Here is a 25,805-nt window from a genome sequence, read left to right as displayed (position 1 = left end):
TGGTCCTAAAATATTAAATAGAAAATTTCAGGAATAAACAATTCATAAGTTTCCAACTGTGCGCCATTCTATGCAGCATGATGAAATCTTGCACCATCCCACTCCACCGCCCAGCGTGTGACTCATCCCTTGTCCAGTGCATCCACACTGTAAGTACACTACAATAAAATATTTTGAGACATCACATCCACATAACATTTATCACAATGCATTGTTATAATTGTTCTATTTTATTATTAGTTGTTAATCTCTTACTGTGCCTAATTTATAAATTAAACTTTACATAGGTATGTATACATAGGAGAAACATAGTATATATAGGGTTCAGTACTATCTGCAGTTTCGGGTATCCCACTGGGAGTCTTGGAACCTATCTCCCTCTGATAAAGGAGGACTTCTGTACTCCCAGTTAAATCTGAATTTCAGAAAAACAATCATTTTTAGTATCAGTATGTCCCATGCAATATTGAGAACATTCTTATAATAAAGATTATTTGTTTATCTGAAATTCAAATATAATGTGAGTCCTATGTTTTACATGGCACTACTACTCTTGGCATTAGCTTACCAAGACAGTATATATTGCAAAATAAAAGAACATTTAAGGATTGGTGGAGAAAAAATATGCCCTAAACCAAAAACCCCTCAATCCTCACTCTTAGCAACTAGGACCTCCTCTGACACATTTCATTACAACAAATGTACTATTGCCCAGTGTTCCTGGTGAGAAAAGCCACATAGAACATATAGTTTTCACACTATATGTGTGAAAAGTAACCAGATAATATTACCTTTCAGATTTCAGATTTAAAATAGCTATCCCTCTCTCAGAAAAATTATGAAAAAATTAAACAGAATTTTCTAGAAACAATTTTGGGTCTCCAGTATACTACTACTATAAAAAACACAAGCAATAACTAATAGATATCTGAGGAATCTAACATGATAAAAATGGAGATCAAAAAAGAAAGGAAAAAGTAACTTTGCAGGAAATCCATGATTCAAAAAGAAAACATTAAGAAATTTTCATTAATATTCTCAGAGGTATAAGATGCTATGACTACAAATAAAAGCAGAATGCCATAAAGGAACACAGAAAAAAATTCTTAGAAATTAAAAATATGAAAGAAGAAATATAAGACTCAAGAGCTGGAAGATGAAGGTGAGTAAATTTCCAACAAGTACAGCAAAAAGGCAAAAATTGAAGAACACATAAAACATGAGTAAATAAAAAACCTGAGATTTATAACACAAACAGCAGGAATTCTAGAAAGAGTTAGGGTGGTGGAGGGAGAAAATCACCAGGCAAAAAAATCAAGAGAATTTCATGGGACTTAACGGGCATGAGTTTCCAGAACACAATGTGCCCAGCAAGTAGATAAAACAGACCCACAGCAAAGCTATGCTGTTAGAAAATTTCAGAACAGAGGAAACAAAAAAATCCTACAAGCTTCCAGAGAAAAAAATAGGGTTGTATACAAAAGATCATGAAAACACATTTTCAAATATGCAAGAAGTAAAAAAATTATGTCCCAGGCACCCTTTCACAGGAAACTACTGGAAGAATAGGCACTACCAAAATGAAAAACTAAACGAAGAAAGACAGGCTACAGAAAACAGGAAATCAACAGGATAAGTAGATCCCAGAATGAAAGCATACACAGGAAATACCAGTTCTCCAGTCAGAAGGCTCTAGAATAGACTTCTTCAGTTTGAAATTGATGAAATATGCTGAGTATCTTAAGATTTAAACAATGATAAACGGTTTGGGGTCGAATTAGTCATAAGTACATAAGCAAACAAAATAAGTAAGACAAATGATTAATTCCAGGGAAAACAATTTGCTCAGGAAGGTTAATTACAGTTTACTTATACATGACTGCATTCTGGTTAGTACTTAGTTAACGAAATTACCACACAAGTAGATTGAGAAGCTGCGGGGATAAGGACTGAGATGTGTAGGGGCAAAGAAATAAACCTAAACCTTCATCCTCTACAATAGAAAATCAGTAGAAATGACCTAAAATTGATACATCAAGAAGCAGCAATATAATTGTGTTATTGAAAAATATGGGGATAATTTTTTTAAAAACTCAAATGAAAGTGGTTGCTTTTGCAGATTTAAAAATGGGAGTGGGAGCAGAATGATCCTTTTCTTAGAATGAATTAACTCTTTAAATTCATAACTTCCATAAAATTAGTTGATTCTTTAAACTCATAACTTTTTTTAAAAGATGCAAAAAGAAAAACTCATCAACTATGCCCCAAAAATATTTTTTAAATGCCAATGCAATCCATATTCTTAAACTTTTTAAAAATCTGCATATCTTGAATGTATTATATTAACTAAAGAACTGTTTTTGAAGCCCTATTTAAAAGCATTTCAAAGAATTCCAAAACACATCAACAATGTAAAGACAAGCATAACCCCATCCCCCAGATAGTTCATTATTTGTCTAAATATTCATATTGCATTTATATTTGGAACAATAGTGGCTTATTATAAAAAAGACATAGTTGTGTTTAACATGCCAGGTCTGGGTAACTTTATTCAAGATTTTGACAAAAATTAACCCAAAGTAATATAAATTTAGGCACTTAAAAAGGCCAGATGTGAAGCTTCAAGAAAATTTTGAATTCAGTCTGCAGTCAATATTTATTAAAAACTGAACCAAATCCATAAATCATAAATACTAGTTTCCTTCATAAATTCATTATATTTTCTGAAACAGGTTACCAATTTAGTTTTCCTTCCTTTGATATTGGTATTTGGAATCATTTTAATATAGCTTACAGCTTTAAGTTCTACTTAACCCAAGTATCTTATTATAATTAAAAAAATATAAATCCAGAAGCGATAACCTTTCCTTACAGAAGAACTCAATTAATGTAGAAGGAATGAGAGAAATAGAAAATCACCATTAGAACACCAAGTAGTAACTGACACAGCAAGATCTGCCAATAAATACGAAATGAGTTTAAGCAGAAACGGGACATTTGCATAGTCTCAAAGTATCTCTAGCAAATATTCAGCCATCACAAAGGAAACAGTAATTTTCAGTAGAGAATCCTAGCAGACACCACCGTAGGTAGTGATTAAGATTAACAACACCAGAAATACATTACAACATCAGGTGTTATAACATACTATCACAGATTGGAGGACACTAGAGAGACATAACAACTAGATGCAAGGTGGGATCCTGCACTGGATCCTGGAACAGTAAGTAAAAGGACATTAGTGAAAAGACTAAGAAAATTTCTACTTTTTAAATTCTCTACTTTAGTTAATAGTATTGTATATCAAGGCTAATTTCTTAATTTGATAAATGTTCTATGGTTATGTAAGATGTTAACAGAAGGGGAATTTGAAAGAAAAGTATACAGAAACTATTTTTACAGCTCTTTAGGTGGTCTAAAATTATCTCAAGTTTTTAAAAAAACTTAAGAAAACACACATATATGTATATATATTTATAATGTCTGTTGTATATATATAAATCAAGACAATGGAAACTGGTATCTTGGGCACTCAGTTAAATAGCAGTGTTCTCTCCTGACAATTAGTAATTGTCTCACTGGTTTATGTTAACTTAATTTTAAGGGTATCCCCCTTCTAAATTTTTAGTATCAAGTACAATTTTCTAATTTTCATAAAAAAGTCTTTTTTTTAACATTCCTATATTAGTCCAAAAATTAAAATCCTAGAATAACATTATTACCATATTATCTCATAAAATCACTAATCTCAACCATAAGACCCAGCCAATATTTTTCCTCTATTTCGTCTCATCATGTTTGTATTGGTTTTGTTTTGTAATAAGGAGAGAAGATGACTGATTGATTTATTATTATTAATAGACCTGGCAGTCAACAAAAAAAAACATTTATCACTTGGCTATCTTATTAAGCAACAGCTATTTTCCCAGTAACAGATACTGTATACTACAACTCACTTCAGGTGTAAAAAGTAAGTTATTTACATAACTCTCTTCTATACAATAGCATAGAGCTACCCAAGTAAGCCCAGCTAAGACCCTTTCAATAACCCTTCCTTAAATTTGGCTCTAAAATGACTATTAATGATAATAAACATCTTTTTATAAAAGACACAATACTTTCTATGCAATTTATTCTAGGGAAATAAACATGAAATCTATGTTTAAAAGAAAAAAATAATTTCCTGCTCTAGCTATGGCTGATATATTCCCTGAGCATGAATTCACTTTTATCCTCATTGTCTGGACTATAAACTGAGCTGCAATCTGCTCATAGGGGTTTTGACACTGAAAACTAATATTTTGGATACAGAATAGCATTTCCAAATACTCGTATTACTTTTACAATTATTATTTCTATTCACTGTGGCATTTAATTTTTCATCTGTTATCTTTCACAATGCTCCATGTGGAAGCAGCACTAATGAAAATTAATGGGAAAAAAAATTTTTTAAGTGGATCTTTATCCAAATACAATAAAAGAGCAAAAAAGAAAAATGGCCACAAACATTTTCATTCTTATGCCCATTCCATTTCCAAATTCGCCTTCCACTATTAACACGAAAAGTAGAAGTGGTAAAACACTAACCTAATGAACTATACAGAAAAGGAGGCAATTTACCTCAGGAACTCACTACACACTGCAATATATTCAAGTGGTGAAAAGATATAAATTCATTCAGAAATGCCATACTATCTGGCTGTCAATATAGCCTCTTGAATAATTATATTAAACATATTACTACAAAATGTACCAAGAAGTAGAGAATAATACTATATTTGTGAACTGCAAATAACAAAACAAAACAGAGTTCCAACAAGGCTAAGTCCAAGCTGTAATTACACAGGAAGTGTATGCTGAAAGCAGTTACAATGTACAAAAATGTGACAAATAATCCAGGTGTTTTAAAAAACAGAGCCTGTTTGTTTCAGATTATATCCAGTCTCATCTGGTAGGTTTCTGATAAGCCTGTTACATAAAGTGTATTTCCCTCCTGCTGATAAGAAGCAGCTTGCAGATAACCATAAATTTCGTAAGGAATGAGTCTACTTGGCAATATTGATAGTTCCATAGTTTCCTATTACATTCATTGGTCTGAAAGCTGAAAACAACTCATAATGAAAATGTTTTTCCAAGTCCTCTACCAGTTTTTCAAGTTTTAAATCACAGGAGAGTTGGAATGTATTGCTTCTTGTCATCAACAGGCATTTCAAAGAGAGGGTAATTAACCAAAATCAAGAGTCCTTTGGTCAAGTTAGTAGCAGGCTTCCCTTTGTTCTAAATCCTTTCATAATCCTTTTTTTTCCAATTTTTCTAGTATGGCCTGGATTTTACAAACAGCCTCTTTTCTGGCCTGCCGGACAGAGTCTTGGCCCCCAGTTTCAACTGAATCCAGTTCCAAAAGTTCCTTGGTTAGCATCTCTTCCAGAAGCCAGTATGCTTTGTCTGTCTTTTTTCCTACGAACTCTTCTACTTCTTGCTCAAGATACTGAACCTTCTCCAGCACATGTATGATTTTTTTAATACTTGGGGGAGTACCTTCATCTGAAGATAAACACTCTTCAGGAAGATTATTACTTTGCTCTTGATTGCTGGCATGTTCATTGGTGGCATTACCATAAAGCTGAGGCTCAGCACTATACTGGACTTGAGAATCCAAAAGATCTGAATTATCAGTGTTCATTGTTCCCGAGGACTCATACTGATGGACATTGCAAGGAAAGTTGTGCCGGTTCATGCCTTGATCTGATTGGCTATAGGGGTATGAGGAATCCTTGGAATGGAAAGCAGAGAGGGAAAAAGCTGTTTTAATAGGAATCCAACAACATCAAATTTATTAGCCCACATCTTTCACCTGAGCAGGAAGGTACATGAAAAGATTCCCCACCAATAAAACTGGACCTCCCTCTTTAATGATTTTAGAAAAACACAGCCTTAAAAGATAAAAGGGAGTGTCCTGACAAGTAAAAGGCAGAGAATTCCTGAGTATAATGGTTGGAACCTACCCTGAGGCAGGTCATCATCATGAACACCTCATAATCTATCCTTACCACCTCACAATCCATTCAGTGACTTAATAAATAGGAATTAGATAGTTTTTCCTATGAAGAGTTAAAACCTTAAGACAGATCATGAAAAGTAACCTAGCCACAAGCAAAGGATGTTCAAGTCTTTGGTTTAAACCATACAATTTCACATTGGTTTTGTCTTCTGTCTATAGATTGAGGTAATAAATACAAAATTTCTGATTTTGTTCAGCATTCAGATAATATTTTGACAAACAATAAAATAACATTTTTTGTCTTTTAAAAAATGAATGTAAACCTGAAACTGCTCTAAAAAATAGTCTTTTTTTTTTTTTTAAATAAAAGAAAAAGTAAACTGGGCTATGTAAGGCTAAAGGTAGTAGTCACCAACATTTTGCAATTAGTCCCTATTGAACATAGACCAGTCCAGAAAAATATGTTATACTCTCAATTATCCAAACATAAAAAGAACATTTAGAAGGTCTCCTACCTTGGGCTGCTGGGTTGGTGGTGAAGAAGGTGGCTGAGGAGAGCCACTAGTAGGCCATGATGAAGTACTTTCACTCAGGTAGAGATTCCCAGGTGGTGCTGAGGGCGCAGCTGAAGGCCAGGGATAACGGGTTCCCATTCCATAAGCACCAGGAGAAGCCCATGAATCCTCTTGTGGTCGTACAGATGGTCCTGGTTGTGGAATACTACGATTACCATCCCCATAAGAATAATGGGGCAGGGTTGTTCCAGGGTTCTAGGTTGAGAGGAAGGAAATATGCCAGTCATTACTAAAAAAAAAAAAAAAAATCCTTAAAGAAGTAATAAAAAGATTCTAGTATAAACAGATGCAGAGATGCTTCCTCTCTGCTTAACAGAGTACTTTAGCTTCTACTGGGCTGAACTGTAGCATCTCTGACCAGTTACAGCAATTTCTCCAAGCCTAAAAAAGCTTGGTTCTAAAGATACCAGGTGCAGATTTGATGATGATCAAACTCCGAAGGAATAGGACCTAAAATTCAATGGCTGAAGCACAGCATAAGATACTCTAAATAAGCAGATCCATATGCTATAAGAAAGCACAAATGAACAGAGAAATAAACATGGTATCATTCACAGAATATTAAACAATGTAAACCTAACAGAAAAATGCTCACCTGTGAAGTAGGATATCCTGAAACCTGCCCCCTAAGAGGAGGTGCTTCAGTCTGGCAGTCCTGCTGAGGATACATCCAAGCAGAGACTGGAGTTGGGCTGTTGCCAGGTGAGCGGTAAGTGCCTGGAACCTCTGTGGAGTAATTGGTCTGAGTATATCCAGGTGTGTAATAAGCCCCAGTGTATGAGGCAGTATTTGCCCCAGGGCCAGTGGAGTATGGTGAGCCATATGCACCATTCATATAAGAATTCAAACTCTGTAAAAAAGCAAAGTTGAGACAAAAAAAGATAAATAGAAGAGTTGAAATGTCCTGACTTAATGCTCAACTTTGAAAACTCTGGGAAGAGATGAGTAACTAATGAAAACATGAACTAGTAAGCAACCTTTGAAGCATTCTTTCTCTTATGTATTATAATCACATGCCATATATTAAACTCAGATTTTCACTAGAGTCTGTGTCATAAAAACAGGAAAGCATATTGTGATGGTACACCGTAGAGCAGTGCCTACATTCCAAATATTTCTACAAGTATACCTAACATACTGAACAGTAGAGAACTCATACCCACAAATTGGGGAGGGAATTCTGGGAAAGCTAGGAGAGTGGCTAGAGAAAGAAGGAAATAATCATCATTCAATAGAAAGAAAAAAAGACTACACAGACAGACCTAGCTAGGCCAGATGCTTTAAATATAACTCCTGTGAGCATTAGTTTCTCTATGAGAATAGAGATCATATACTTATCTTGCAGGGTTATTATGAAAATTAAATGAGATTTCATATATAAAATGCTTAGCATGGTGTCTGGTACATAGTGTAGTCTATAAAATGAAATTATTTTTAATATTGTTGTTGGTATCATTGTGGCAAGGCCAAGAAATGAACCCAGATCTGACTCCAAAGCTCATGTTCTTTGTATTATTCCTGCTTCCCAATAACAGCTGACAAGATATATTGCTTATTGTAGTTTTAAGTCACCTATCTAGACTATTATTGACACCCAAAATCCTGTTTACTAATCCAAACAAAATTAAATCTAAACTCTACATTTAAATTAGTTTTCAAATAATTTCCACTTTACCTTTTAAAAATGGTTAAAACATAGAATCAAGTTTTCCAGTACTCATCTTTCTAAGACTAAGATTAAGATTAAGACATAATTTTTCCCACCTTAGATAGAAGAATCCTGTGATGTTATCTAGACTTATTGTGGTAGTCATTTTGCAATGTATACAAATATCAAATCATTATTATGTTCTATACCTCAAACTAATATTTCAGTCTTACCTCAATAAAAAAAAGAATCCTGATAATCCTGTATAGCTGTTAATGACTGAAGAAAATAAAATTCAAATTTGATTACTAAGCTAACACATCAAAAAGTGGGACAGATTGAAGTGGGAGGTCATAATACTATAGAAAATGATTTAAATTCTCAGCCGTCCTTTATATGGCAAGAGAATAAAAAAGAGGCTGTATCACTACAGGGCCTACACGGGGTTCCAGTGAAGATCCAGCAAGACATTCGCCAAGTAGGACAATGAACCACCCCTTTGTTAAGGCCACTATTGTTAAGGAGGCTATTAAGGTCTTCTGCCTATGGGTTACTATAACTAAACAAAGAATCCCTTAATACAACCTACACAGGTGGAGACTTGATAAAATATGTGACTTTCAGTACTGTTATTAAACTTCTAGAAATCCTTCCTAAGAAAATGATTCAACTAAAAAAAAGTTATAGGCATAAATTTGTTCATCACAACAGTACTTATAATCACATAAAATTGTCAATAACATTAATAATGAAATGATTAAGTAGATTATGGGCTATTCATTGAGGAAATTTTATTCTGTCTTAAAAATTCACTGTTAAAACTTACCAGATATTTGATGATATTAAAGAAATTCCTCTAGCAACACCACGAGTCCTCCAATTGTGCTTATATTGGAAAATATGAAAGGCTCCACCACAAAATACTGCAAGATTTTATAATTATCGGCAGTAACATCAACTTGATTTCTACTAATATTCATTTTTGGAACTGCCAGATCTATTACCATCCACCAGCTGCTTCTTCCTGCAATACATCTACTAAGAGAACTATTCCGATTGTTGTCTCACAGGAGCTCCTGACCACAGTACATAATAAGCTACACTTTACAACCCAGTTTCCCTTCAATTAAAAGAAAAAGTGTTACAGGTTCTGACCAATATCTTTTTGTATCATTTCTCCATTCAGAATGTTACAAAAGGATTTCAATTTTCTCTGTTACATAAATCTATTCCTAGGCACTCAGTGTTCTATGGTGTAATCTCTCAGAAGAAAGAATATCTTTTTTTAAAATTAAGTTTATTGGGGTAACATTAGTTAATACAATTGTATAATTTTCAGGCATACATTATAATTTGACGTCTATATATTCTATTGTATGATTACCACCCAAAGTCCAATTTCCTTCAGCTACCATATATTTGATCCTCTTTACCCACTTCACCCTCCCCCTACTCCGCTCCATTGACCCCCTTTACCCTGTCTACCTCTCCCTTCCTCCCCACCCCCTACCCTCTGGTAACCACTAGTCCATTGTCCATGTCCACGAGTCTCTGTTTGTTTGTCCTGTTCATTTGTTGCTTTTAGGTTTATATACCACATACAAGTGATATCATGTGATTTTCAACTTTTTCTGTCTGGCTTATTTCGCTTAGCATGATTATCTCAAGGTCCATCCAGGTTGTCCCAAATGGCAGTATTTCATCTCTTTTTACGGCTGAGTAATATTCCATTGTATATATGTACCACAGCTTCTTTAGCCAATCATCCATCGTAGGACACTTCGGTTGCTTCCATATCCCGGCCACTGTGAATAATGCTGCTATGAACATCGGTGTGCAAATATCTTTTCGGATATAGGTTTTCCCGTCTTTGGGGTAAGTACGTAGTAGAGAGATTGCTGGGTCATATGTAGATCAACTCTCAGTTTTTTGAAGAACCTCTGTAACTGTTTTCCATAGTGGCTGTACCAATTTGCAGTCCCACCAGCCCTGTATGAGAGTTCCTTCTTCTCCGCATCCTCTCCAATATTTGTTATTACTTGTGCTGTTGATTATAGCCATTGTACCAGGTGTGAGATGGTATCTCATTGTGGTTTTGATTTGCATTTTCCTAACAGCTAGCGATGTTGAGCATCTTTTCATATATTTGTTGACCGTTTGTATATCCTCTAAGGAGAAGTGTCTGTTCGGATCCTCAGCCCATTTTTTGATTGGATGGTTTGTTTGTTTTTTTGTTGTTATCGAGTCGTATGAGTTCTTTGTATATTGTGGATATTAGGCCCTTATCGGAAGCGTTGCTTACAAATATGTTTTCCCATTCAGATTGTTGTCTCTACCCTGTTGATGGTTTCTTTTGCTGAGCAGCTTTTTAGTTTGATGTAGTCCCCCATTCATTTATTTTTGCTTTTACTTCCCTTGCCTTTGAGGTCAAATTCATCAAATCCTCTTTAAGTCCAAGGTCCCAGAGTTTAGTTCCTATGTTTTCTTCTATGCATTTCATTGTTTCATGTCTTATATTCAGGTCCTTAATCCATTTTGAGTTAATTTTGGTGTGTGGTGATAGACAACAGTCTAGTTTCATTCTTTTGCAGGTGGCCTTCCAATTTTCCCAGCACCATTTATGGAACAGGCTTTCCTTTCTCCACTGTATGTTTTTGGCTTCTTTGTCGAAAATTATTTGCCCATATAAACGTGGGTTTACTTCTGGACTCTCCATTCTGTTCCACTGGTCCGTGTGTCTGGTTTGTTTACTGTTGCTATATAGTACAATTTGAAGTCAGGCAGAGTGATGCCTCCAGCCTCATTCTTCTTTCTCAGGATGGCTTTGGCAGTTCGGGGTCTTTTGTGCTTCCATACAAATCTGATGACTTTTTTGTTCTAGTTCTTTAAAAAATGCCGATGGGATTTTGATGAGGATTGCATTAAATCTGTATAATGCTTTAGGTGATACATGTAGGGAGAGAGGCCCCGACTTCAGAGATCCAGTTCTTAAGGGGAAACAGCAACATCCATAGGTCAGGGGTGGAAGTGGGGGTGGGGAATTAATTAAAGAGGGGGGAAAATAAAAATGAGAAAGGGTCTGAACAGATATGTCTCCAAATAAGATATACGAATGGCTAATACACATATGAAAAGATGCTCAACATCATTAGCTCAACATCAGGGATGTGCAAATCAAAAACCACAATGAACTACCACTTCACACATACTAGATGTCTAGTCACAAAAAAAAAAAAAAGAAGAAGAAGAAGAAGAAGGAAATGGTAAGTATTTATTGGCGAGAATGTAAATTGATGCAGTTACTTTGGAAAATAGTTTGTCAGTTCCTCAAATTGTTAAACACAGAGTTACCAAAGGACCCAGCATTTCCACTACTAGGTATATACCCAAAACAGAAAACATGTCCACACAAAAATTAGTGCATGAATGTTTATAGCATCATTATTCAAAAGTCAAAAGTGAAAAAAATAAACTTAAATTTCTATCCACTGATAAATGGATAAAATAAATGTAGTATGTTCATAGAAAGGGCTATTATTTGGCCAAAGAAAAGAAATGAAATATTGATATATGCCACAACATGGAAGAACACTATGCTAAGTGAAAGAAGGCAGTCAAAAGATATTATATATGACATGATTCTATTTACATTTTCATGTCCAGAATAGACAAATCCATAAAGATAAAAAGTAGATTGGGGTTGGGGGGGGTACGGGACAATGGGAAGGAATAAAGTGAAAGGTATATAGTTTCTATTTGGGGTGATGAAAATGTTCTGGAATTTAGTAGTGATTACAGTTGCACAACCTTGCGAATATACTAAAAACAACTGAGTTGTACAATTTAAAGGGTGAATTTTATAGTACATGGGCCAAACTACAAGCATGCAGCACTAAGCAATAACACTGCCTGCTTCTTAATTTCAGTAATAGGAATGAGATTACACAATTAGTAAAATGGAAGTTTGTGATAACATTATTTTTTTTTAAATAACATTATTTTTTTTTTGTAGTAACATTATTTTTTTAAATTTTGCATTCCACTACCTCTGATCAACCTTATCCCAAAGTTCACATATACATGATCCTTATTTTTAAAAAATCAGTTGCTTTTATATTATCCTTAAGTAAATAAGCAAACCTTGCTCTAACTTTAATAAATTCTTCTGGCTCAAATCAATCTTAAAAGATTATATTTCCAAATTAATGAGAAAAATGTTTTTTTACTGAATTAATTATTCAGCCCCATAAGGAAACTTATTGCCATTATCTCAACCTCCATATCACTAATAATCCAGAACAGAACTGAATATAGTATTTGACTATTTGAAATCTATCAGAAGAATTGATAAAGTTTATAGTGATCTGAAAATATAATTCTGCAGAGAAAATGAGCTTACAGAGAATTCTGTCCTGGATCTAAAATTCAAATTCTTTGAAAGTTGCTTAAATGCAGCCACTTTAAAACTGTGTATATATTGCAATTATGTTTTTAAAAAATTATTTGCATACAGAAGTATGGTTTCTAGACAGAAAAAAAAAAGCAGTGTGCAAATGTACGATTACTTTATTAGGGTGTCCAGATGAGTAACTAATTTTTTAAACATTTTTTTCATTGGTACAACCATTGTGAAAAGTAATTTGGCTATATTTAATAAAGACATACACACGAAACCCCAACAATTCCATATCCTAGGGGAATTCTTATTTTATATGTTATACAACAGAAAAGTGAAAAACAATGTGGAGTAAAAAAGTATGCTCCAAGAAAATGCTAATATGAAACAATTCATATCAAGCTTAGAAACATGTTAAATAATACTATATAAATGCATATACAAGTAGTAAAAGCACGAAAACATATAAATGTAACATCAGAAAATGGAAAGAAGTGTTTATGGGACTTCAAATGTATTCGTTTTACTTCTTACATCTGAAACAAATGTGGTAAACTTAAAAACTGACAAAGCTAAGTGCTAGGTAAAAAGAACATAGTTTTTGTACTCTCAGTATGCTCGAAATATTTAAAATGAAATATTTGTCATATGAAGTTAAATTTTCTTAGGCCAAAAGCAAAAGCAGCAAAAATAATAAAGCAGGACAACATCAAACTAAAAAGGTTCTGCATAGCAAAGGAAATCATCAACAAAATGAATAGGAGAAAATTTTTGCAAACATATTTCTGATAAGGGGTTACTATCCAAAATATATAAAGAATTCATATGACTCAATAGCAAAAAGAAAAAAAAAATCAGATTAAAAATTGGGCAAAAGATCTGACCAGACATTTTTCCAAAGACATATAGATGGCTAGCAAGTACACGCAAAGATGCTTAATGTCACTAATCATCAGGGAAATGTAAATCAAAATTACAATGAGATATCATCCCACACCTATGAGAATAGCTCTTATCAAAAAAGATCCAAAAAAAAGCAAGTATTGGCAAGGAGGTGGAGAAAAGGGAACCAACCCCTTTTGCACTGCTTGTGGGGATGTAAATGTGTACAGCCACTATGGAAAACAGTATAAAGGTTACTCAAAAAATTAAAAATAAAACTGCCATATTATCCAGCAATGCCACTTCTGGGAATATATCTAAAGAAAATGAAAACATTTTCACTGAAAGCATTATTTACAATAGCCAAGATATGGGAATAACCAGTGTGTCCATCAATGAAGCAATGGATAAAGAAAATGTGGTATATATACACAATGGAGTATTATTCAGCCATAAAAACAGAAGAAAATCTTGCCATATGGAACAACATAGATGGACCATGAGGGCATTATGCTAAGTGAAATCATTTGTCTTTCTCAGACAAAGAAAGACAAATACCATAGATCTCATTTATATGTGGAATCTAAACAAAAATAAAAAAAAACTAATAACCCAACTTTCAGATACAGAGAACAGATTGGTACAGGGTGGGGAGATAGGGGAGCAGGGGAGTGGTGCGGTGTGGCAGGAATAGATGAAGGTGGTCAAAAGGTACAAACTTCCAGTTATAAAATAAATAAGTCCTGGGGGTAATGCACAGCATGGTGGCTATAGTTAACAATACTCTTCTGTATAACTGAAAGTTGCTAAGAATAAATAAATCTTAAATGGTCTCATCACGAAGAAAAAAATTTGTAACTGTGTGATGACAGAAGTTAACTATTTATTGTGGTAATTATTTTACAATGTATACCAATATTAAATCATTACGTTGTATACTTCAAACTAATATAGTTATGTGTCAATTATATTTCAAAAAAAATCAAAATTTAAAAAGTACATTTTATATTTGTTGTTTCCAGGTCCTGAGAAATAAGCTATTATGCCTCAAGCTACCTTTGCTATAGGTAATATTTGCCTAGATATTTCCTTATCTCTGAGCTAAAAACACTAAGATGATTACAATAAAGTCCATTAAACAATAAAAATCCACAAATCACTACTATGAAATCTCCATAGGTTCTGAAAATAATTCATTAAGAAAAAATTTAGGGAGTCTGTCAATTTTAGACCATACCTGGCCTTGCATTTCCGGTCTTACAGGATATGTACTTGGGTAAGGAGCCCTAGGTCGAGCGGGAGAATTCCAGAAGTTAGAATTGTAGCTAGGATATGGTGACTGCTCCTAAAAAAAAAAAAAAAAAAAAAAAAAAAAGAAAGAAAGAAAAAGAAAAAATTCACCTTTACTAACATTCTTACATCATTCTGAAAAGTTAGAGGCAGATATAAGTTTCAAAAAAGAAAAAAAAAAGCAACAAAAGCAACAGAACCCCACTATAAAATCACCCATTATTAAATTTATACAGATATATTATGTGGTAAATCACACGCCCTAGAACAAAGCAATTACTGATTGTCTAATAAAAGCCTGTGTTTATACATTATGCCAGTGCTACCAGACCAAATGATATACACAGGAATTATACTGTCGAGATGATTAACAAAACCAGAGACATTAGATTCCTTTATCCCTCTCTAATCACTAACCCCATCACTGCTAACTTAATTAGTGCAGCATAATTATAGTTCTTTGCTGTTATTAAGAAGGGTAGTATTTGCTTTACCTCAACAACTTTGGGACTTGAAAATGTTACTACTAAAATTTATCTCAAATTTAATTTACTAAACTTTTACTTCACTAAATTTTACTTCAAATACATTCATCTTCAATACTCAACTTCTTTTCCTGGCCACACTCTGGTTTTTTCATATTCCTCTACTCTGCTATGGTCGGCTGGCAACCTAAAACTAACTCCACATCAAGAATTGATATAAAGCAATCTGGTAATTTTCTCCAAGGAGAAAATCTAGCTATGACATTAATTTTTACAGCTTTTCACTCCAATTCAAAAAGGTAATGCAATTATTTGCAATAAGCCAATAAATTCTAATAACAGACTAGATCAACTCAAAACTTTTCAGAGTCTAGTTTAATATATATAGTTGTTATGCTATAAACTGAGTTATTTTGCTTGGAACTTTGTAGTTTAAGTATAATTGTAAATGGGATCTTTGAATTTTTTCACAAAACTTTGAATAGTTTCAAAAGAAATTTCACTGGCAGTTGTAATCATTGAGAGTTTATCACCATCTTAGTTTAACTGTACTACTTATCAGTTTCATAATACTGTTTCCAAAGTATCTAATTATTCCATATGACATTATACAAGCTGGACAAATAACATCTCATTTACATAACATAAAAAGTAGAGAATAGCAAGATTTAAAAATATATATATATTGTGGACAAACTTCAGATCCTAACTACTAAATTTCTCAATCAGACAAATCCCCCTGATTAAGGCTCTCCCTTCCTTCTCCTGGTTAAGGGGTGATAATTTGTCCACTTAAGTTACTTCTCTCTACCAAGAATTTGAATCTTGAGCAAAGAGATGAAAAGACAAGAGATGAAGCTGACTGACTCCAGTGGTAGTGAACTAATAATACCTAATCTCCAGAACTACACTGGTTTCCATTCTTTTGTACTGATTCTCTGAGGTACCCCACACTGTTCCCACCTCTCCACTCTTCAATCTCTCAACAAGCCTATGTCCTCCCTTCCTTGCTCAGCTTCCCAACCCTTAATCCCTTGCCACACTTTCCCTCAGATATACTTACCCTAAAAAACCTAACCCAGTTTAAACCCAATTAACCACTGACTCCTCATCAGTACTTCATCTAAATATTGGTGGAGAATAATAAAGGCTATATATGACAAACCCTGAGCCAACATCATACTTAATGGTGGAAAACTAAAAACCCTTCCTCTAAGATCAGGAACGAGGCAAGGCTGTCCACTATCGCCACTGTTATTCTTTCTTTTATATCTTTTATATCTTTCTTTTGTCTGATTGCACTTGCAGTCAGACAGTGGAGGTCCTAGCAAGTGCAATCAGACAAAAGAAAGATATAAAAGGCATCCAAATAAGAAATGAAGACGTCAAACTATCACTATTTGCAGATGACATGATTCTCTATATAGAAAACCCTGAAGACTCCACAAGAGCACAGCTAGAAACAATAAGCAAATACAGTAAAGTTTCTGGATACAAAATCAGCGTTCAAAAATCCATAGTGTTCCTATACTCTAATAATGAAGCATCAGAAAAAGAAGTGAAAAAATAACTCCTTTTGCAATTGCAACAAAAAGAATAAAATACCTATGAATAAATTTAACAAAACATGTGAAGGGCCTATATAATGAAAACTACAAGACCCTATTAAAAGAAATTGAAGAAGATACAAAGAAATGGAAAGACATTATGTGTTCTTGGATTGGAACAATCAACATAGTTAAAATGACCGTATTACCTAAAGCGCTATACAGATTTAATGCAATCCCCATCAAAATCCCATCGGCATTTTTTAAAGAACTAGAACAAAAAAGTCATCAGATTTGTATGGAAGCACAAAAGACCCCGAACTGCCAAAGCCATCCTGAGAAAGAAGAATGAGGCTGGAGGCATCACTCTGCCTGACTTCAAATTGTACTATATAGCAACAGTAAACAAACCAGACACACGGACCAGTGGAACAGAATGGAGAGTCCAGAAGTAAACCCACGTTTATATGGGCAAATAATTTTCGACAAAGAAGCCAAAAACATACAGTGGAGAAAGGAAAGCCTGTTCCATAAATGGTGCTGGGAAAATTGGAAGGCCACCTGCAAAAGAATGAAACTAGACTGTTGTCTATCACCACACACCAAAATTAACTCAAAATGGATTAAGGACCTGAATATAAGACATGAAACAATGAAATGCATAGAAGAAAACATAGGAACTAAACTCTGGGACCTTGGACTTAAAGAGGATTTGATGAATTTGACCTCAAAGGCAAGGGAAGTAAAAGCAAAAATAAATGAATGGGGGACTACATCAAACTAAAAAGCTGCTCAGCAAAAGAAACCATCAACAGGGTAGAGACAACAATCTGAATGGGAAAACATATTTGTAAGCAACGCTTCCGATAAGGGCCTAATATCCACAATATACAAAGAACTCATACGACTCGATAACAACAAAAAAACAAACAAACCATCCAATCAAAAAATGGGCTGAGGATCCGAACAGACACTTCTCCTTAGAGGATATACAAACGGTCAACAAATATATGAAAAGATGCTCAACATCGCTAGCTGTTAGGAAAATGCAAATCAAAACCACAATGAGATACCATCTCACACCTGGTACAATGGCTATAATCAACAGCACAAGTAATAACAAATATTGGAGAGGATGCGGAGAAGAAGGAACTCTCATACAGGGCTGGTGGGACTGCAAATTGGTACAGCCACTATGGAAAACAGTTACAGAGGTTCTTCAAAAAACTGAGAGTTGATCTACATATGACCCAGCAATCTCTCTACTACGTACTTACCCCAAAGACGGGAAAACCTATATCCGAAAAGATATTTGCACACCGATGTTCATAGCAGCATTATTCACAGTGGCCGGGATATGGAAGCAACCGAAGTGTCCTACGATGGATGATTGGCTAAAGAAGCTGTGGTACATATATACAATGGAATATTACTCAGCCGTAAAAAGAGATGAAATACTGCCATTTGGGACAACCTGGATGGTCCTTGAGATAATCATGCTAAGCGAAATAAGCCAGACAGAAAAAGTTGAAAATCACATGATATCACTTGTATGTGGTATATAAACCTAAAAGCAACAAATGAACAGGACAAACAAACAGAGACTCGTGGACATGGACAATGGACTAGTGGTTATCAGAGGGTAGGGGGTGGGGAGGAGGGGAGAGGTAGACAGGGTAAAAGGGGTCAAATATATGATGACAGAAAGAAATCTAACTATGGGAGATGAACACAGAGTGTAAATATATATATGCCTTACTGTTAAAGTGTACACCTGTAACATAAGATTTCATTAACCAATGTCACCAAATAAAATAAATTAATTAAATATAATAAATATTGGTGGAGAAAAACACAATCTCTCTGGTTTTACTATAAATTCATCACCACAAATCTCAAGTAGACACTACCTAGCAACTATATTACACTTCATCACACTTTCCAGAATAATTATTCTATTCTTCTTGTCCCCTCAAGTCTCTAATATCCTCTTATTTCCACCCCTCATTTTCTTCAACTGACTTTATCTCAAATTTCACTTTTTTAAAAACAGAAGTAGCAGCAGCAGCAGCTGTAGCAGACAAGCAGACACTCCTTCATCTTTCTACTTACTAAATCTACTAATGTTCCATACCCAAAAAGCATTAAAGAAGTTTCTTTGGCCCTACAAAAGGCCAGTCCTTCCACATAGCTCTGAACCACATAGCCTCTTACCTCCCAAAACTTTTCTCCTGAAGTTATCTCTACTCTTCCATTAATTATCTTTTTCTCCTAGGAGAGCTGATTACCTTCATTAGAATACAAACCTGTCCTCAAGACTATCCTAAAAAATAATGTAACAAATTTTTAAATTACCATCAACTATAGTCTAGCAAGTGATTGGGTATATAAATAAACAAGATTAACAATAACCTGATAATTGCTGAAGATGAGTGATGAATATTTGAGAGTTTTATTTTACCATTCTCTTCATTTTACATATTAGAATGTTTCTATAATAAAAATCATAAAACGAAACTGTGGACAGGGATTGAAAGTAGACTTCTCTTAAATATACTGTTTTGTACATTGTACTTTAGAACAATTGTAAATATTTTACATAATTATAAAAGATAAAATCTTTTTAAATCCCTAAAAGAAAGCAAAACGAACCAAAAAAAAAAACACTGAATATTAAATTGAAAGAACCACCTCACAAAGTAAAACTATTTCAATACAAAATACAGTAATTTGACCAACATTCCTACTGAGATATATGTACTCTAGAGTACCAAGAACAAAAAACAAAAAACTTGAATTTTTTTTAATCACATTAATAATTACCAATATTATTAGTATTGTTATTTTGACACTATTGTGTGGGTATTGTTGAAAATGAATAATTATGTTGGTGTGGTTGGCAATCAGCATTCTCAGAGTGGGAGATAAGAGACATAAGAATAATTAAATTTTAAATTTAAAACTCTTAATTTGAATTGAAATATCACTATGAATTCAAACTGTACTTTGTCTTTCAAAAAAGACTAACAAGTTGATAACCACACACAAGAAATAATTAACCCAAGTAACTCTTGAACAGTTTTCTGAATGGATATCCTTAGTGGTATATATTCTTAAGGCAAAAGAAATTCAAAGAAATATTAAACTTTACAGAGAATGTTATTAGTGATATTAGTGTTTTAATTGCTAAACTATTTTGTGTGTATTGTAGAATAGAGGAAATAAACAATAGCAAGGTTATTGGGAACTAGTAATTTCACATAGGAAAGGAAGATAACATATTGAATGGAGAAAGAAGAGGAGGAACCATGTATGGTGGATGTGAACTGAAGGTACAAGTATAAACTCACATTTTTAAAAAACGTACTTTAAACTCTTTGTGTTAAACAAACAAATATGGGTAAAAGTAAAGTGTGCCAGTTCCAAAGGATTTGGAAGACGATACAAATCCTAACAACCCTTTTGCACACCTACCCTCCACCATGAGATTAGTATATACCACACAGAAACTATGATTTCAGCTTGAGTCCCAGAACGAGAAGACACATGTGCAAACCTGAACCCTACCGAAGTCTGGAGAAGAGACACTGCAAACTAACCACACAGAAAAAAACTATTTCAAATGACTTTTAAATCACATTATTTTGACCGTACATCCTCAGTGGAATATATTCTAAGGACAAATTGAACTGCAAAGCCGAAACTGCATCCATCAGTTAACTGTTAGTCATAATATTGTCATTATTATTTTTAACAGCTTTAGCGAGATAAGAATTCTAGAGTTCACTACCATACAATTCACTTATTTAAATCACACAATTCTGTGGTTTTTAGTACAACATAGGTATGTGCAATCATCACCACAAATCAATTTTAGAACATCTTCAAAACTTCAGGAGGAAATACTGTACCCTTTACCTATACCCTCCTAACTCCCCACCCCCACAGCCCTACGCACCACTTACCTACCTTCTCTGTCTCTCTGGATTCTGGATGTTTCATATAAATGGAATCACAGAACATGTGCTATCTTGTGATTGGCTTCTTTCATTTAGCATAATGTTTTTGAGGTTCAACTGTGTTTAGCATGTGTCAGTACTTCATTCCTTTGTGTAGCCAAATAACATTCTATTGTATACAAATACCACATTTTGTTTCTCTGTTGATAGGCATTTGGATTGTTGCCATTTCCTGGCTACTTTGAATAATACTGCTATAAATATTATGTGGACACATGTTTTCAGTTCTCTTGAGTATATATCTAGAAGTAGAATTGCTGAGTCACATGGTAACTCTGTTTAATAATTTGAGGAACTGGTAAACTATTTTCCAAAGCAGCTGCAGCATTTTACATTCCCATCAGCATTATATCAGGGTTCTAATTGTTCACATCCTCACCAATACATATTTTTTCTGTAGTGTTGTTTGTTTTTATCACCATCCTACTGGATGTGAACTGGTATCTCACTGTTGTTGGGTTTTTTGGTCAGTCTTAAAATGCTTATTTACAGGAAAATCTATATAAGACCATTAAAAACTTCGATTTTTTTAAAAAACGAAAGGTAAAGTCTCCTTTGACACGACTTGTCAAAAATGACTCTTAACCCTCCCACCCTCTTATCCTTCACTCTACTTGTGACAGTGATCATACGACCCAAACATATTGCTTAAACAGTGTCCTATACCCTCCTATAGGTGGAATGCTGAAAAACATCACATTTAGAACTATAAATGAACATTTTATACATTTCAAAGGGGGTTAAACAAAACTTTGTAAAAGTTATTTTCAAAGTCTCAGTCCAACATGAATGTGCAATTTCGATGTAAATATAGTATCATATTTTCCTGAACATAACTGAACGGTTCCTTTGTAGCTTTTATTAGCAGTTCCCTAATAAGTAATGATGTTGAGCATTTTTTCATGGGCTCATTGGCCATTTGTATACCTTCTTTAGAGAACTGTCTATTCAGATGTTTTGTCATTTTTAAATTGGGTTGTTTCTATTTCTATTGTTCAGTTTTAAGCTTCTTTATATGTTTTAGGTATAAGTGCTTTTTCAAATATATGATTTGCAAACATTTTCTTTTCACTTCCTTGATAATGTCCTTCGAACTACAAAAGGTCGGCTATGCACTTGTCATGGCACCACCATATGTTGGGCCGCAGACTATTCTTTCCATTCACTGAACGGTCTTAGCATCCTTGTCAAAATTCAGATGACCACAGACACATGGATTTATTTCTAGACTGTCAATTCTATTCCATACAGACATACAGGTTATATATGCCTTTTTCTTTCTTTTTATTGTCCAATTGTCCTGACTAGAACCTCCAGTACAATGTTGAATAGATAGCAAGAGCAGATACACTTGTTCCTGACTTTATGGGAAAGCATCCGCTATTTCATCATTAAGTATAAGGTTGGCTATGGGTTTTTTTATAGATGCCCTTTATCGGATTTTTAAAAATTTCATTTTCCTGAAGCATTTTTGTCATGAAAAAGCATTAGGTTTCATCAAATGTTTTCTCTATATCTACTGAGATAATCATTGGAGTTTTGGTTTTTATTCAATTGATATGGTGAATTATATTAATTGATTTTCACATGATAAATCAACCTTGCATTTGAGATAAATCCCAGTTAGTCATAGCATATAATTCTTTTTATATGCTGCTGAATTCAGTTTGCTGGGGTTTTTGTTTTTGTTTTTTGTTTTGTTTTGTTTTTTGAGGATTTTTGCATTGTATTCATAAGAGAAATTGGCTTGTATTTTTTTGTGGTATCTTTGATTTTGGTATCAAGGTAATAATGGGTTTATAAAATGAGTTTAGAAGTGTGCTCTCATAATTTTAAAAAGAGTTTATAAAAACTTGGTATCTATTTGGTAGAATGCACTAGTGAATTCACTAGTCCACTTGGGCTTGGGCTTTTCTTTATAGTTTTATTTAAATTACCAATTCAATTCCTTTATTTGTTACAGGTCCATTCAGGTTTTCTACTTCTTGAGTTTGTTTTGGTAGTTTGTATCTTTCTGGGAATTTCTCCATTTCATCTAAGTTACCTAATTTATTAGCATATAATAGTATACACTGTATTCCATTATAACCCTTTTGATTTCTGTGAGATCAGTAATAATGTCCCCTCTTTCATTTCTGATTCAATAATCTGAGTCTTCTCTTTTTTCCAAGGACAATCTAGCTAAAGGTTCATCAATTTTGTTGATCTTGTCAAAGAACCAGTCTTCAGTTGCATTGATTTTCTCTATTGTTTTCCTATTCTCTATTAAGTTCTACTCTATATTTATTATTCCTACCTTCTGCTTGCTTTCAGTTTAGTTTCTTCTTTTTCTTCCAGTACCTTGAGATGGAAGGTTAGGTTCCTGACTTGAGGTCATTGTTTCTTAATACAGGCATTTACAGCTATAAATTTCCTGCGATGCACTACTACTTCAACTGCATCTCCTGTTTTGGAATGTTGTGTCTTCATTTTCATTCACCTCAAAGTATTTAACTCTTTTGTTTTCTTCATCAACCCGCTGGTTATTTAGGAGGTTTTATTTAATTTCCACATATTTGCGAGTTTCCCGAAGTTTTTCCTGCTACTAATTTCTAATTCCATTACATCAGTGCTAGAAAACATACTTTGTATTATTTCTATCCTTTTATATTTATTAAGATTTGTTTTATGGCTAGCATATGGTTTATCCCAAAGAATGTTTCATGTGCACTTGAAAAGAACGTTATTATGTTGTTGGGTGCAGTGTTCTATAAATGTCTATTAGGTCTAGCTGGTTTATAGTGTTGTTCAGATCTTCCTTGTTGATCTAATGTCTAGTTGTTCTAATCATTATTAAAAGTGGTGGACTGAAGTCTATTATTATTGAATTGTCTATTTCTCCATTTCTTCCTGTAAGTTTTTCCTTTGCATATTTTGGTATTTTGTTATTAGGTGCGTATATATTTATAATTGTTTTATTTCCTGATGGATTGACCTTTTTATCATGTCTTCTAGTTACTGTTTCTATAATTCTTTTTCCATTCTTTTACTTTCAAGCCATTTCTGTATCTTTAAATCCGAAGTGTCTTTCCTAGAGACAGCTGAAAAAAAAAAACCTCCGACTCCTATGTTTCTCCTTTACTCTCAGACTACTACCACACTCATAATGCTTCTAATACCAGATGTGTGGGGTTTTATGCCTATAACAACCAATTCTGAAACACCAGCTGGGTGTCCTACAATTTAACTCAATTCTGACACTATTTACCTGGAGATAATGCCAGATCCCACAAATTACCAGCTCAGTCACATGAGACTGTCCTCCATTTAAGATGCTAATCACAAATAATAGGTCCCCAAGTTACCCACAACTTCTGTCCACATAGCTACAAATCAGAGGTACCCATGACCTCCACCCCCTGTGCCCCCCGGATCTGATTATTTGCTAGTAGAGCTCACAGAATTTGGGAAATTCTTACATTTACTAGTTTATTAAAAGATATGATAAAGGATACAGATGAACAGCCAGAAGAAGAGACGGATAGGTTGGTCAAGGTCTGGGAGGGTCCAAGCAGAGGCTTCTGTTGCCAGAGTTGAGGTTTGTTACCCTCCCAGTATGTGGATTTGCTACTAACCTAGAAGCTCTCTGAACCCCATACTATTGGGATTTTTATTTAGGCTTCCTCAAAAGGCATTATCAATTATTAACTTCATTTCCAGCCCCTCTCCCCTCTTCCCTCTGTAGAGAATGAGGCGCAGGGATGAAAATTCTAAGCTTCTTATCATGGCTTGGTCTTTCTAGTGACCAGCCCCAACCAGGAACCATCCACAAGACCACCCAGAATCACATTAGAACAAAAGACTCCTATCACCCAGGAAATTCTAAGGGATTCAGGAGCCCTATGTCAGGAACTGGGGTCACAGACCAAATATTAGAACAAAAACTGTTCCTAGTACTCTTATCACTTAGGAATTTACAAGGATTTCAGGAGCTCTATGCCAAGAACCTAAAGCAGAGACTAATGTATGTATTCTATTATCTCACAGTAATATATAGTTTGATCTTTTTAAATTCATTCTGATAATCTTTGTTTAATCCATTCACACTTAATGCTATTATTGATATAATTGGATTTATATCTGCCATTTTACTTTTTTGTTTTCTATATCTCATGTCTGTTTTTGTTCTTTCTAGCCTTCCTTTACTACTTTCTTTTGCATTAAGTGAATATTTTCTAATGTAGCATCTTAATTTATTTAATGAGTTTATGTGCGCGCGCATGTGTGGATCTTTCCTTGACCACACCTAGCTGTTAAAGCTCCACAATTTCCACCTGACTTCTCTACTGTTTTCAACAAAACCCTGGGACATAAATTGTTCCACAAACTATCCAGCCAAATTTGGGCTTCTTGGAAGAGGCACTTCTCAAAGTCAGTGTTTGAGATTTGTTCTAACCCCCAAGCGTTCTTCCCTGTTATCTCTCTCCCTAGTTCTCTGCAACAAACTAGCTGGCCTACAGTTTAGTCTATTTCTCCAAAGAATCTACCAATTTTTTCCCAGTTACCTTTCACAACCACTTCCACAGTTTTTGAGAACATCATTAGGCTTCAGCTTTTCTACACTCTGTTGCAAATAAAGTCAGTTCCTTTGGGAAAAAAAATAGGAGCTACATATTTCACAGCCTGCTTCTGCTTCCAAATAAATATCTGAGCCACACTCTGCAGCAAGGGTGGGGACAATGGTGTAGTTCTCGAAAAGACAGCCCTACTTTCAGAGCTGAGCACTGGGGTAGGCAAGGAAAGGTAGTAGCCTCAGGCCTTCTCAGCTTGCCTTACAATCCAGGGTAAGGGTAATGACAGCCCCAGTATTTTCAGCAGTGCCCTGCCCAAAGTAAAGCCTCCATGCCACAAGCAGGGCTGGGACAGAGGAAGGGAACCACCATTACCAGGCCACACTTGCAAGAACCTGACCTAAGTAACAGT

At 34.4% G+C, this 25,805-nt stretch overlaps 1 protein-coding gene across 2 annotated transcripts in view; it reads right to left on the bottom strand.

The window, feature by feature from the left end:
* Window positions 1–2,522: 2,522 nt before the first annotated feature.
* The window catches only part of BAG4 (BAG cochaperone 4), a 29,976-nt gene continuing 6,693 nt past the window's right edge, over window positions 2,523–25,805 (bottom strand). The window contains exons 2-5 of one of the 2 annotated variants that reach the window (XM_016155279.2): window positions 14,740–14,847; window positions 7,172–7,426; window positions 6,517–6,771; window positions 2,523–5,773 (exon numbers count right to left, since the gene is read on the bottom strand). In XM_016155279.2, the coding sequence (XP_016010765.1) occupies window positions 5,288–5,773; window positions 6,517–6,771; window positions 7,172–7,426; window positions 14,740–14,847 (1,104 nt within the window). In that variant the 3' untranslated portion in view covers window positions 2,523–5,287. The remainder of the gene's footprint in view (window positions 5,774–6,516; window positions 6,772–7,171; window positions 7,427–14,739; window positions 14,848–25,805) is intronic. The other variant, XM_016155280.2, reaches the window with a different exon arrangement.

This window comes from Rousettus aegyptiacus, unplaced genomic scaffold (genome assembly GCF_014176215.1).
Source record: "Rousettus aegyptiacus isolate mRouAeg1 unplaced genomic scaffold, mRouAeg1.p scaffold_m13_p_11, whole genome shotgun sequence".
Taxonomy (NCBI): Eukaryota; Metazoa; Chordata; class Mammalia; order Chiroptera; family Pteropodidae; genus Rousettus; species Rousettus aegyptiacus.
This window is presented reverse-complemented; position numbering and strand designations above follow the sequence as displayed.